General features: G+C 41.7%; 1 protein-coding gene across 1 annotated transcript; it reads right to left on the bottom strand.

Annotated features, from left to right (window-relative positions):
• Positions 1 to 2,743: 2,743 nt before the first annotated feature.
• On the bottom strand, positions 2,744 to 4,975 carry LOC107144365 (disintegrin and metalloproteinase domain-containing protein 20-like). Its single transcript, XM_015488177.1, has one exon. The coding sequence runs from the start codon at positions 4,973 to 4,975 to the stop codon at positions 2,744 to 2,746; it is 2,232 nt and encodes a 743-aa protein (XP_015343663.1).
• Between the last annotated feature and the right edge of the window lie 10,365 nt (positions 4,976 to 15,340).

Here is a 15,340-nt window from a genome sequence, read left to right as displayed (position 1 = left end):
CTCGCCTAGCACGTGCGAGGCCCTGGGTTCAATCCTCAGCACCACATAAAAATAAATAAAAATAAGAGACTTAACAAAATCCACGCAATACCTTCATCTGCTTGAATTAACTGGGTGGTAACTGTAGGCTGATAGGGTGTGACTGGAGGAGGTGGGTTGCTGTGATTTTGCCTTTGGGATTTATATTTTGTCCCTGGTGAATCAGGCTCTCTGTGCTTCCTGGTGGCCATGTCCTGAGCTGCTTTCATCCACCACACTCTTGTGCCATGAGATTTTGCCTCAACTACGGCCCAGAGTAATGGAGCTGGCCATGTATAGACTGAGGCCTGACATTGTGAGCACTAGGTAAATTTCTCGTCCCTGTAATTGTTCTTGTCAGGTTTTCTGGTCACAGTTGTGAAAAAAAAACAACTGACTAAAAGAGAAGCATACAAAAATTCTGGTACAGAAAGGTCCAACATTATCCATCAGATAGAACCCAACTAAGCCTACCTTAATGTATGACACAATGAAGCTCTCAAAGGATAGAGATAAACTTCTCAAGGCAGTGAGGAAAAAGGAAAAAAATAATGCAACAAGGGTGCTCCAATTAACCTGAAAGCAGACTACTGAACGGGAACCTTATGGGCTAGAAGAATGTGGCATGAGATTTTTCACAGCACTGAAGGTGGGGGAAAAAGCTGACAAACATAGCATAGCAAAAGTATAATATATATCCCCAGAAAAAACAAAAACTGAGAGATGTCTCCTATAAGAAATGTTAAATGGCATTCTTCAAACTGAAAAAAAAAAAAAGATCCCTTAATGGGTAGGAAGAAAAATTGGAAGGTGTACCTCATTGGTAAGAATAACTATACAGACAAATTCAGAATCTCTAATACTGTAAATATGGTACATTTATATATTGACTAAAGACTAAAAAAGAGAAGTTTTTTTTTAAGATAGAGAGAGAAAGAATTTTTTAATATTTCTTTTTTAGTTTTTGGTGTACACAACATCTTTATTTTCTTTTTATTTTTATGTGGTGCCGAGGATCGAACCCAGCGCCCCGCACTCGCCAGGTGAGCGTGCTACCACTTCAGCCACATTCCCAGCCCCAAGAGAACAGTTTTTAAAGTAACTATATTAATATGTTAGGTAAGCAATTAGAAACTCACTTCAACTCTAAGGAAATGCCTAAACTGAAAGTGATGGACAGAATAAGATATCCCAAAGAGGAACCCAAAAGAAAGCAGGAATAGCCTTGCTAATATCCAGATGAAATATAAGTTAAAAGCAGTAAAAGAGACAAAGAAGACCAGTATATAATGATAAGTGGTCGATTCAGCAAGAGGAAATAACAATTCCAAATATATGTGCACCCAATATCAGAACACCCAAATATAGAAAGCAAATATTAACAAACCTAAAGGGAGAGATTAGATGGCAATTTAGGGACATTTAATGCCCCTCTTTCTGGGATGGACAGAACTCTGGAAAGATGAACAAACTATAATATCACCATGGCAACCCCACTGATTCTCTCCTTCTGCATCCTTCTTCTCCCCTCTGGTACTTACCCTAATCCAGACTTCCTGAAGAGGAAGAATTTGAAATATGACCCCTTTAAAGGAGGAATATATTATCCTGGTCACTCACCAGGCTCCAAACAAGCGCACTGTTTCTGATGTGGTTCTTCCTGCCCTCTGGTTAGTTGCATGCTACAATTTGTAGCCGGCCTGCGTTTTTGCAATTCCTGGGATTTTGTATGTGCTATCCTATGATTTCAATCATGAGAAGCATTAAGAAGTGTTCTATTATTGCCCATGATTTTTTATGTGATTGTTAATCAATAAACTGTCAAAGACTATGCATAGAATATCACAGGTTTAGCATAAGCTAGGAATAAATCTGAGGATAATGAGACTAATGGCCACTGGCATGCGCTTAGCCCTGAAACGAGATAAGATTACAACTAGTGAATTTTGGCTTTCATAGGCTTTTCTTAGGTGCCATCATTACATTTTGATTGCTTATGGAGAAGTATGTTTCATGCCTCTATGTTAAATGTAGTTCTCAAAATTCTGAAAGAGTAGCACTTTGTCTATAATCGCTTCGTCAGCACGTGTCAGAACTGCTGTTGAAATTTACAATGCCCATAATACACAAGTTCATTTTAGTCCTCCCTGTGGATCTCTGACAATTCTTACCCTCAGTAGTTTTCCACTAATGATAAAAATAACAACAAAAACCCAGTGCTTACTAGTTGGAAACAGATTGTGACAGTGTTAAAACTAGAACACCCTAGCACATCCGGGATCCAGAACAGGGCATATACGAAAACTTAGAGTCCACATCTTCAATGAGTTTCTCTTCCTAGTGAATCTAAAAGTTTCTGTTTCACCTATAGGAGTATTAAGGATATGTATAACCTGGTCAGTGGGTGTAGCTCAGAGGTTGAGCACTTACCTGGTTATTGCAAGGCCCTGGGTTCAATTCCTAACAAAACACACACACACACATACACACATAAAACATACACACACACACACTCAATCTCTCTCTCACTCATTCAAAAATATGATCAGACATGAAGCGAATTTAAGCACAGTAAACCATTTTTAACTTTCCAGTGAATTTTATTTCAAGATTAACTTTAAGATGACAACCTCAGAATCACGAAAATTTATGAAATTGTGAGAGTAATCATTTCTTTCAGCAAGTGCCATTGTACGTTTTTCCATACAGTGAGTCCCATTAGTATTCATTTCTTAGGAGGTTTAGCCTTTTTCTTCGCATCTGCAGTTATTTTTGCTTTTATAGCTGCACCAATACAAATTACAAGAAGAAAAGCAGTGATTCGAGATAAGATTACAACTAGTCCCTTGTTTACAGTGACTTGAATTTTGGCTTTCATAGATAACTCTTTATCTGGTGGAGGGCCACTGTCTTCACTGCCACCTGTTCCTTTCTGTTCACAGTCTGGTGGTTTCCAACCCCTCAAACAGTGACACTTTTCCAGATTGTTGCACACACCTTTGTAATTGCATGTCTTCACATCACAGGTAAAAGGAAAATCCCGATGAAAAGTACAGTTTTTATTTAAACAGTATTGTCCAGGGCCACAGGTTGCACCATCCACTACAAGTCCCACTTCTGGTAGTTCTTCACCATAATGTGTATCAAATCCAAAGCATGATTCCAGTTTAGCGTCACCTACATATATGTGATGAAATGTGCTGTGCTCAGCTACACCAGGAACTTGTTGAACATTACTGCAGTGCAACATTCCACATAATACATCATCTATTTCACATTTCATAGGTTTAGTTCCCCCTCTTACGAACTTAAGCCCACAGTTTCCAAATCGGTCACCTATTACATTCAATTTTTCATAGCACATTGGTAAAGCATCTTTTACTTGGTATCCAAGAAGGGCTTGACACTGCAAATCACGGTCACTGCAGTTTCCTCTCACACAAACAGAGAGTGGTGAACATGGGGTTCCATCCTGGACATATAAATCATTTGGGCAATTATTCCCTGTCCCATCACAGTACTCTGGAAGGTCACAAATACCATGTACATCTCTGCAAAGCATTCCCGCACTAGCGAATTTACAATGATCGCAGCAACCTCCAGTATCGCATGTACTGCCAGAAGTGAAGGCACAGTTGGTAGAACAACAAGAGTTATTGGCACACTCCTTAAGGGAGCCACAGTCACATTGTTCATTTGAATTTACATCCTTGTCTCCACAACGATTAGCAATATAAGGAAAATTGGAGTATGGTTTATTAGGTAGACTCAAGCAAGGATCCCATCTATGTACCATCCAATGCAACCTATCATAAGAACAATTGCTAAACATATCTAGAAGACCAGGTATTGAATTCATAACACAACGATGTCTTCGAAAACAAACACATGAAGGGTCGTCATGAGCTATGCCCATGTTGTGAGCAATTACATGTGCCGTAACAGCTGCGATCTTAAATATGTGATAGTTTTCAAAATACACATATGCTGCTCCCCAATTGGGGTTGCAGAAGCCAGAATGGGAGGCATAATACTTCGAACCTCCTACCATATATCCTAGATAAAGTATTGAAGTGTCATGTGTAAAAACTTTCCACAGATTATAAAATTTCCATAAACCAAATTCATGTGTAGCCGTAGAAGCATGGTTGTATGATTTCATGTTAAATGTATCCTCTTTTTCCCAAATGCACAGAATACGTATGTTGGAATATAAATTGCCTGGTCTGAAAATGGAATCCAGGATATTATTTATAATCACTACATTTTCTATTATCTGGGTCTGATTTTGATTCTGCGAATATACTGAACTACTAACTGTGAAATGAAGCTTCATGTGTTTCATGTGTGATCGCCACAAATAAACAGGGCCTGCTCTAGGACTTTCAGCTAAGTTTACCTCTTCAGGTATTTGATTTGTCTCTTCCTCTTCAATTTTACACCTTTCATCTTCATCTGCTCTGTCTTCTGACACAAGCAGAGAAACCACATGCTCAAATTTGGAAGAAGCCTCCAATGGTTTGATTTCATAAGTGAAGTCATCCACCTGCAGCATGCCACGCAGCCCTCCATAGCAGGTGTCCAGGGTGGCCACGGACCCAGGAACCCCTTCCAGATAGCTGTAGTAGTAACAATCTTGAGGGACATATGGGTAGTCCTCCTGATTGGCTCCTTGGTCATTATTAGTAACAACAGGAAAATGTCTGGGTATCAAGTTCTTCTTGAGCTTCATGTGGATCACATGTCTTTGTCCCCGGAAGCGAATGCTGTAGGCAAGCTGGTTTGGCATTTTAATTTCACCCCTCCTCTGGGGTACCTTCTTGGGAATCACAACCTCAGAAGATGTGAAGCGCCATTTTGGGGGGCCATGGGAGCAGCAGACAAGGCAGAGAAGTACCCAGAGTACATGCAGCCAGAGAACTCCCGTCAAGGGTCTCTGGACCCAAGCAGGCCCCATGAATAAGGGAGCCTCAGCCCAAAGCAAATAAGGTCAAGTGGGAGGCAGGCAAGACTGCTGTGGAGGTAGTCAGGAGGACAACAGTGACTGAAGGCCTGGTCAACTCTGAGAGTTGAAGGGGAGAGTGAGGCTATTACATAACAATGCTGTGCTCAAGTAGCTGGTTACTCAGAGGATTGAACCTTCTTGGGAAGGGAAAAAATTGGGGTTGTATTTGGAAAAAAAAAAAGGTGTATATCTGAGCTGAAAATCTCCAGTTCTAAAGGGAATTAATAAGAAGAGGAAGTGTTAGCACAAAAAGATCGGGCCTGACACTTCACAGATTAGCCCAAATCCCTTATTCAGGAATGGAGTCATGGTTCTCATGGACCCACTCTCCTAGTGGGAAAATGTATCACTAAACAAAGGAGGGGATTTGGCTTATGAAGGTTATACTAAGAGGTGATTTAATTAATGAGCATGTCAGCTTGGGCACACAGGAATTTGGGGTCTGTTTTACTGGGTCAAATGGGAGGGAGTCTGGGGTCAATGGTCGGTCTCTGGGATTTATCTTACTGGGCCTGGTGGAAGGCCTGGGGTCAGTGGTTGGTTTCTGGAAAGGATTTATTTAGGGAAGGATTAATGCTTTGACCTCTTCCCAGAGACTGCCTTTCTAGCTTTGATGGACATCTCCTCTCCAGGATTTTTTTTTCACTACTGGAAAGTATATACTAGGAGAGGATCAATGTTCTCAATGTATGGCTTTCCTTCCCACTCCCCTTTTCCTAGGTCTCACTATTTGGGAGTTTGTCATTTTCCATATGCAATAGGAAGGATACATTGATTTGGTGCAATTTTTGGACAGTTATGGCTTTTTCTCAAACTAGAAGAACCAAGTAAATAATAAACAATAAACAGTAAACAATAAATCATAAGTGGGATAAGAATAAATGGGGTTTGTGCAATTTTAGGACAAATATGAAGTTTTTCAAACCTATATGAGTTAAGGGTTCAATAGTAATTAAGTTAGGAACCTTATAAAATGTAGAATAGATATTCTCTTTGGGAATTTAGAGGGGAGAATTAAATTTCATGGAAATTGAATTGAGTTGGGGGTGACTGATGCAATGAAAGTATAAATACATGTCAGGAAATGAAAAAATATAAGGTGTGAAACAATTTTCTTATCAAATTCAACCTTACCTACCCTGTGGTCATCAAAAAATTCCAGCCCTATAGGGTGGCTCAGTGGAATCCATTTTGTTAATACCAACAATTAGTTGCTTCATACCCAGTGTGGAAACCCGAAGGGCATTTCATGGGTCTGCCAGTCTTGGAGTGATCAGCTTCAAATTCACCAATACTAGTAGCAATTATCAGCAATCAGCCTGAGATAGGCCTGTAATCATGTTTTTTATAAGGTCTCTGTGTCCTGGGGCATCAATGATAATCACATAATACTTGCAGCTCGCTCTCAAATTTCCACAAGGAGATGTCAATGGTGATACCATGCTTATACTCAGCTTTTTTTTTTTTTTTTTGTCCAAGACCCAGGTACACTTGAAGGAGCCCTTTCCCTTCTCAGCAGCCTCCTTCTCAATTTTTTAATGGTTCTTTTGTTGATGCCACCACATTTGCAGATCAGATCCCAGTAGTGATAAACTTGCTTGAATCTATGAGACCAATGATAACAATGTTGTTTTCCCTTTTCCATTTGATTTAGTGGTAGTTCTTTTAATGGTGTTCTGGCACCAAACCCATGGGGCAGGGTGGGATGGGGTGGGGGCCTTTTTTATGTATCTTCTTCATTTGTGTGTATGTATGTGTGTGGTGCTGGGGATTGAACCCAGGCCCTTCTGCATGAGAGGCAAGCACTCTACCAACTGAGCTATATCCCCAGCCCATTTTTCATGGATCTTGAAGAGCATTTTATAGTATCATTTAAAGGTTCACTTTACTTTTAGTGGCCTCATAGTATCCTTTCATATAGATGTATTCAAGAAGTTTCCTAATAATGGACTTTGAGATGACTTCCTATTTTATTTGGTTCTTACAAACTACTCTGAGAACATACTTATAACATATATTTTGGAGTACACTAGAAAGTATATTCATAGAAAAAATTCCTAGCAGTGACATTGTTGCATTAAAAAATTTGAAAAATAATTTTCTATATTATTGAACTAAGTAAAGCATTATAAAGTTTGGTCCTGTTATGGTTTAGAAGAGGTGCCCCCAGAAACTCACATGTGAAACAATGCAAGAAGGTTTGGAGGAGCAATGATTGTGTTACAGCCTTAACATAATCAGTGAATTAATTCCTACTGGGATTAACTGAGTGGTAACTAGAGGCAGGAGGATATGGCTGGAGGAAGTAGTTTTGTACAATATATTTTGAATCTCTCTCTGCTTTCTGATCATCATGTGAGCTGCTTCCTTCCCCCACACTCTTCTGCCATGATGTCCTGCCTCACCTGGAACCCTGAGGAATGGAGTTGGACTTTTATGAACTAAAACTGTGAGCCACCAAATAAACTTTTCCTCCTCTACAATTGTTCTGGTCAGGTTCTTTTGTCACAGCATTAAAATAGTTGACTAATACTATTTTTTAAAAAATCCAATCCTAAGAAGTTATACGCATAGCCTTGTCTATGGTGCTCAAAGTGTTATTACTAGGGAAGAGTACATCTTGTGTCCCCTAGGGTCACCTAGTAATAACAATAATTTTTCAGGATATTCCAGAAAAATTCAGAGTCAATTTGGTAGGAAAATAGCCAGCTTTGAATGAAAGTGGAGGAAACTTAAATGTTTCAAAATTTCCATCTCTGAAATCCCTGAAAATTAGAACTTTTAAAGAAGAAGAGGCAGGGAAATGTACATAAGTAGATTTAGGCCTGAGTAAGCAATCTTCATTTCCTTCTCATGGAGCCTGTGTGGGGTGGGGGGTCACAGCCTCTCAGCTTCCTTTCTCAGCAGGAGGAATGTTGTTCCAGATTCAGGGGTGTGGCCTGTTTACTTTATATCCTGATTCTGAAACCAGTAGTGAAAATTCTCTGGGTACTTGCATCCTATGTGAGAGAAAAAGTCAGGCAAGTGTAAATGTTTAGCAAAAGAAATTTTTTAGGGAAAATGAGGATGGAAGTAGAGGCAAATGTTCACTCTTATGAAAGCCAAGGGAGAGTGAAAGTGGGAGAGTGGACTGATTCTGAAGAGGAAATAGGCCTTATGTTTCTTTGTCTTCTATAATTTATTTGGTTTTAAACATGCACAGCACTGCAGATATAGCTCAGTTGCATGCACAAGGCCCTCGATCCCCAGCACCACAAAACAAACAAACAGCAACAACAACAATAAAACATGCACAGCAACTACACTCCACCTACTAGGTAACTTAATTCCTTTCTTATTGCCATAATTCACAACAATAACCCTAGTTATATAACCATTTTGGCTGTGAAACAGCAACTCCTTCCTAAGATGTTTCTTTTTATCTCTGCTAATAACTTCAACTTGCTAGGTTTCACTTCTATATCATGCTTGCTCAGCAGCTGTGGCAGGAACCAGAGCTACCTGGAGTAAGAGGGAGGGATCAAGGCTACTTGCATAAGAAAGTCTTGAAACCTGGAAGTCTGTATTGTATAAAAGATACTGAGAACATGTTGAGGGCCACAGCCGAGTGGGAATGATGCCTGGCATTTTGCCAGAGGGAATGGTTGAAAGGTGATGCCAGCAAGCCGTTGAGATGATGATGGTTAGTTAAGCTGTGTATTCAGTTGTATATTAGACCCTTGCTGTCCGGCAATAGGGCGGCTCTTGCTGCCTTGGGCGCCTGCTACTTTGGAGTTCCCAGTTGAGTTCTCCTGGGGTTCCAAGACGGTTGGCGCGGAGCCCGGGGGAGAGCTGGGAGAGTTTCCGGGGAGTGTGTGTGGAGTGCTGGTGGAGTTCTGGCAATAAAGTTTCCTGTTTGAACATACAAGTGCTTTGTGGCGGCTCAGTGATTTGTGCCCAGCCAGACTGCGGCAAGAACAAAGGGCTGAACTCAGCCTTTGGAGAAAACTACTGAGCCCACACTGGTGCTGAATAAACCTTGCTCTTCTGCATCTCCAAGTGTTTGTCTCTTCCCATTGCCATAATTTTCCATATTTTCCATAACAGCAATATGCATATTCATTACCCATAGGCACCAAGCCCACTGGTGGAGCAAATATGAAATTACAGTAAGATGTAAATGATATGATAATCAAGCAAATCAACTATTGGTCACTCAAAACGGCGAGAGCTGGCCCTGTCTTTATTGACTGGAGGAGAGTGTTTTACTGTGTGGATCCATTTTCTCCCCTGACATAGAGTCTGACAGTCTGGATCCTCCATTTAAAGCTATTTATCTCCCATGATCCAAGGACTATTTCTAGTCTAACAACCTAGATTTCTCTTTTGAAGTGCTTATCTATCCCAGCCCTGGATCATATGATATTTGAAATATAAGAAATTAATTATAAACCTAAGAATCTTAAAATGGCAACTGTCACTTAAGATGGCTGTCCAGATGCTAAGCAAGGACCTTACAGTAGTTATGAAGGACAAAGTTCATTAATGTCCTTCTCTCCTCCATATTTTCCAGGGTTGAAGATATTCCCTTCTCAAATTCTAGGGTTGTTCTCTTCCTCTACTGCTAGAAAATTGGTATTTTTTTTCATCCCAGTAGCTAAAAATTAATTTTGAATAGTCTTCTAAAAACATACTGCTCAGACTGATAAACCCAGCCTAATTCCCTCTTAAGATCAGGAGCCATCTTGTCAAAAGTTATAAAAGATACATTTCTGTTTTCTGTAAAATATCAGGATTTCTATTTGGCCTGACCATATTTTGATGTTTTAAACTTGCTTGGAATGCCTGCTCGTGCCTTGAACTCACCCATGCCTGGTTTTCCCTGACCAGGTAACAACCCTCTCTGAAACCTTAGTGGTGCCTCATAAATTCTGGCTTTCCCTGACCAGATAACAACCCTCTCTGAAACCCTAATGGCACCTCATAAATTCTGATGTTGGGACCTAAATTTACTCCCTATGTTCTGAGCCATTTAGACTATTAACATACTACCTGCCTTTGCATTATGCTTGTGAAAATTCTGTTACCTGTATGTTCTCAAGACACTCTCCTTTTGCAACTTTTTTTGCTATAAAACTGCACTTCTATAGAACTGGAGTACTGTTGCTAACCCAAGATTTCAGGAGAGACAGTTCCAGCTGGTCGGATTATAAGGGTCCCGCGAAACGTCGGAGAAAGAGACCACCAAGTGACCACTCATGCAATTCGCAGAAGGGGATTTATTGAACCAGCATGCTGGGGCTCCGTGCCCACTCAAGAAGGGAAAGCAGCCCAGAGCCCCGAGCAGGGGCTGAGCACTGCTTAAGTACACTTTTTGGGGAGGGCGGAGGGCTTTGTATACATCAGAACAAATCATCATGAGGCGCGGGAAAATTGAACAACAACTCCTAAACATGATTAGTTCATTCATTGGCGGGAACAGGTCAGGCTGGAGTGATAGGTCATTCCTAAGGAGGGGGTTACATTCAAACTGATTGGTTTTAGGGCCTAGAGGACTACGTGACCAGTTACACAGAGCCCTTCAGTTATTAAACAACCAAGTAGTCAGGGGAAATATTTACTGGGCAGTCCCAAGCATTGTCTTAACAGCTACAGAAATTTCAGGTTTTGCAGGTAGCATAGAAACCTAACAATACCTAATCCTTTACATTTTAACTCAGACCTTGCAGCTTAGAAACTTTACAACACCCGGTCTTTTACCCTTTAACTTTTACGCTTTAACTTCAATTTCTTTTACCCTTACAGGATTTACATGCTTGCTTTAATTTGATTTAAAATTGGAGTCGCTGGTCTTTTCTTTACGTTGTGGTTTAACAAGACCCAGGCTTTCCTTCCTTGTACCAATAGGACAAGAGAGAAAAGAGCATTTTTATGAAAAGAATTAAAGAGAATTGACTTTAAATTTCCTAATCCCCTTTCTGTTTGGGCTGACACCAAGAGGATGTAGTTCCAAGTGGTACACCAAGAAGATGAAAAATGCCTAGGAATGGTCAAAAGTACCTAAAATTTCAAAATAGTGCTATATAACCTCTTGCCCCTCTTATCCTGATATTAATTAGGAAGTACTCAAAAGAGTATGCTTCCTTTCTAGAGATAGTTGCATTTAATTACCTTTCTAAGCCCTTACTAAGAAGTTGTGTGAGCCATTGTGCAAGCCAGGAGATACAGGAGGTAAAGGAACTGGGTAGGTTAACTATAACACCTAACAATACCTAAAGCCTGTAGATGGTAGGGAATGTGAATGGATTGTTGAATACCTTGACAGCCCATTGTTGAGTGACTTTAGCAATCAAATATACACCATTGTCGGGTTTCAAATGGTCTTGAAATTCAAAAACATGATGCAGAATAGTTTCATGTCCTCAACTACAATTATGTGGCTGAGTTCAAGTGATCAGACTAGAGCAGCAATATAGGTAAGTCACTACTGATAGCCCCAACAAGGGATCAAAGTTCTGATGTAATTGGTCTTCCGGGAGAAAGCTGGGGCAGCACCTATGAAATGCAGACTTCCTCACTTTGAAACAAACAGGTCAACTTTTAGCAGGTATCACAATTCTGGAAGGCAGTTGTAGCCTCTGCATCAGACATATAGTCCTTACTTTCTGCCTAGTAGAAAGGAAATTGATGTTATTTGCTTGTAATTCCTGAACTATAAGTTTCTGCCCAGAAACTAATGGTGTCATTGTGTGGTATGATAATAGATACAGGCAGGAATGGTAGTAATCTAAGTCATGTGTGCTCAATCAAAGCCAGTCCACTCTTCAAACATTGTTGAAAGGAAAGTCTAGAACAAAATCTATCAGTGCTAATGTATTCAAGATGTATAGAAATGTAAGAGATCCACACAGAATTGTCTCTCAATGAATAAAGATATAGAAGTGTAAATACTGTCTAAACTTGGTCTGCTGAGAAGGACTGTTGCAAATAACTCACTCGCAGGTCAGCATGAGAAAGAAAGAAGCAGCAGAAGAAGCCCAAGCAGCAGAAGAAAAAAAAAGTCACTTTATTGTATACAACAATCTTCTTATAGTATTGTGAACAAAGAAGGCAGCCTTCCAACAGCAATAAGTCAGGTCTTTCAGCTAGATAAACATAGCTTACAGAAGTCCTACTTTCTAATCAGAAGTGACCCACTTCTGATGGCTTAATCTACTCTTGGCCCAGAGCATACTGAGCTCTGCTCTTTGTTAAGAACAGATAAAAATTTTCTCAGTGCCCTCCTAGCCCACTTGGCAGAACATCCCGTTTGCGAGCAAGTCCTCCCAAGGACAGCAGACACCTCGTTTTCAAGCATGTTCGCTGTTACCTATCTAAACCTTGAAGGAACCTCTCATTTGCGAGCAAGCTCATCAAAGACAACAAACATCTCGTGTGCAAGTATGCTTGCTGTCACCTTATCTAGACTTTGATAGAATATCCTGTTTGCAGGTAGGCTCCATCAAGGACAGTAAGAATTACGTTTTCAAGCTAGCAGTCACATCTAATTCTCTATAAATGACTATAAGAAATCATACACCAGAAACAATGAATATATTTAGCATCCCCCATCCCCTGCCAGTCTTATTCTATAAATACCATTATCTGTTCAAAAGAAGTCAGGAGTCCTGGAAAAAACTGCTGTAAAAAACCAAACAAGCAAAGAAACCTAGAACAGGTAAAATATAAGATGAGCCTATAATATTTTGTGCCGAAAAGTAATGGTATGCTCAAAGAATAACAGAGACATGTTGAAAGGTGACAGATGATAGCTTAAATGTGCTCCCACCTGTCAATTCTGACAATTTAGCCTTAAAATAAATGAATGAAATAATGGATTGTTGGTAAAGATGGCGCCCAGAGCACTTCTCTTCCAGGAGCTCAGGTCCATGACGACTGAATGACATGTGAACCATCACCTCCAATCCCTGTGAATGGCGCGAACTTTGAATGGTACACCTCCAATCCCTGAAGTGGCTCGAACTCTCAGCCAATGAAGAAATAACAGCCCACTTGCCTTGCTCCTCCTCATCCTGTGAGGAGCCCATAAAAATCAACACCGTGTTCATGCTCACTCTCTTACGCTCCCTCTCTCTCTTACTCTCCTCTCTCTCTCTCTCTCTCTCTCTCTCTCTCCCCCTCCCTCTCTCCCCCCCTTCTCTTCTGTGACTGGCTGCTACGGTCCTGCTAATAAAATCTCGGACAGGTAAACAATTGTTTTGGCTTGATGAGTTTACGGAGCTTTTCCACCATTCCTTACATTGGTGCCAAAACCCGGGATGGGGATCCCCATCGCTCAAGGTGGAACCCCGTTCCCAAACTCTGAGCCCAACTGTTCCTGTCGTAGTCCACTTCCCTGACCACCTGCCTGACATCCACCACTGGCCTGCAGATTGGTGAGTTTCCCCATCCTATGAGCGCCTGAACCCTAACTCACCAGAACAAGGGAATTGGCCGTTGAGTGTCTGGCAATCCCCTCGGGTGTTTTAGGGGGGGAATGCACCCCACTCAGACCCATCAGGGTTGTGGTGGACCCCAGGCACTCTGCTAGGACAGTCCTGGGAATCAACCGCCTGGGATGTAGGATTAATTCTCTCTTTCTAACTCCTCCGTCTCCCTTCACTCTTAGCTCCCCTGGACGGGTTAGCGCAATTGCTACAAAAGTTCCCGAGTCCGGAACTCCATTCCTCCCAGATGGAACTCCATTCCCGTTCCAGACTTTTTCGTTCCAGTCGAAAAACTCTCCTGACGTCAGGTTGCCCACAGCCCTGGCCCTATTTGGATTTCACAGATCATACTTTACTGGTGACCACCGGGAAGTGCCCTCTGTATTTCCCCGCAGCAGTCGGTCATTTGGGGGATGCCCACTTGATCCTCCATTCACTCCGGAGCTTCCAGGAAGCTCTTTCCGGCCCGGGTTTTTCTCTCTCCCTCTCTCTTACTCTTTCTCTGACTCCCATCTTGCCCTTCCAGCATGGGAAATTCCTTGTCCCTCCCAGCCGATTCTCCCTTGTGGTGCCTCTTAGATAATTTGAAAACCCTAAGCCTGGCCCCTGATATTAAACTGAAAAGGCTCATAAAATTCTGTACCCAGGACTGGCCTACGTACCCCTTAAACAACCAAAACGTTTGGCCCACGAGTGGGTCTCTGGATCCCAATTTACTCCAGGATCTTTTAATTACTGTGAGCAATCAAAGAATTGGAACTACATTCCCTATGTGGAGGCTTTTTCCTTGCTTCGATCTCATCCAAATCTCTGCATCCAATGCAAGCCTCAACAGTTACTCCTCACTCTCAAGCCTCCTTCCTCCTCTTGTTCTCCACCCTCTGCTCCACACCTTCTCTCCCTTCTTCCTCTTCTCTGCTCTCTGCCTCCACCTTCGACCCGGCTGATGAACCGCCTCCATACCGCTCTCCCCCACCCTCAGCCTCACTTTCCCCACTTTCACCACCTCCCACTTCCCCATCCTGTATATCTGTAGCTTCTTCTGTGGACACTCCTCCTCCTCTTCCTCCCAATACTTCCGCACAAACTCCTCCACTTCTGTTCCTTCTGCCCAGTCCCTCCACCTCAGTTTAGTCCACCTGCCACCCGTTCAGCCACCTGTTCATGCACTAATGCAGCACTTAACCCACAAGTCACTACATCTCATCACCTGACTCAAACTTCACATGTTGTGGCCCCCCTTCGAGAGGTTGCCGGGCCGGATGGGATTTTAAGGGTTTATGTTCCTTTTTTCTATACTTGATCTTTCTCAAGTAGAAAAAAAATGGGATCTTACACTGCAAACTCTGTCTCTTATATTAAAGAATTTCAATACTTAACTCAAGCCTATAGCCTCACCTTTCATGATCTCTATATGATTCTATCTAATACTGTCTTCCCTGAGGAAAGGAGAACGGTCTGGGACCAGGCTAGGGCCTATGCAGACCAGGTTCATCAAACTAATGCCCACCATCCCATAGGGGCCCAGGGGGTTCCAGACCAAGACCCCCATTGGGATTATAATAACCCCCAAGATCTGGGACGTAGGGACCACCTTATTGCCTGTCTGATAGCTGACCTAAAGGCGGCAGCACAAAAGGCTATTAACTTGGGCTGGGGATGTGGCTCAAGCGGTAGTGCGCTCATCTGGCATGGGTGCGGCCCGGGTTCTATCCACCGAAAACTAAAAATAATAATAATAATAATAAATATTTAAAAATTTGCTCTCTCTCTCTCTCTCTCTCTCTCTCTCTCTCTCTCTCTCTCTTTCTCTCAAAAAAAAAAAGGCTATAAACTCCAGGAAGTCATCCAG

Source organism: Marmota marmota, unplaced genomic scaffold (genome assembly GCF_001458135.2).
Source record: "Marmota marmota marmota unplaced genomic scaffold, marMar, whole genome shotgun sequence".
NCBI classification, from domain to species: Eukaryota; Metazoa; Chordata; class Mammalia; order Rodentia; family Sciuridae; genus Marmota; species Marmota marmota.
The sequence above is the reverse complement of the archived record's forward strand: the minus strand, read 5'-3'. Positions and strand labels throughout refer to the sequence as shown.

What these genes read in the sequence shown, in the direction of transcription:
- LOC107144365 (XM_015488177.1), bottom strand. Translation starts at nt 4,975, where the DNA reads ATGGGGCCTGCTTGGGTCCAGAGACCCTTGACGGGAGTTCTCTGGCTG.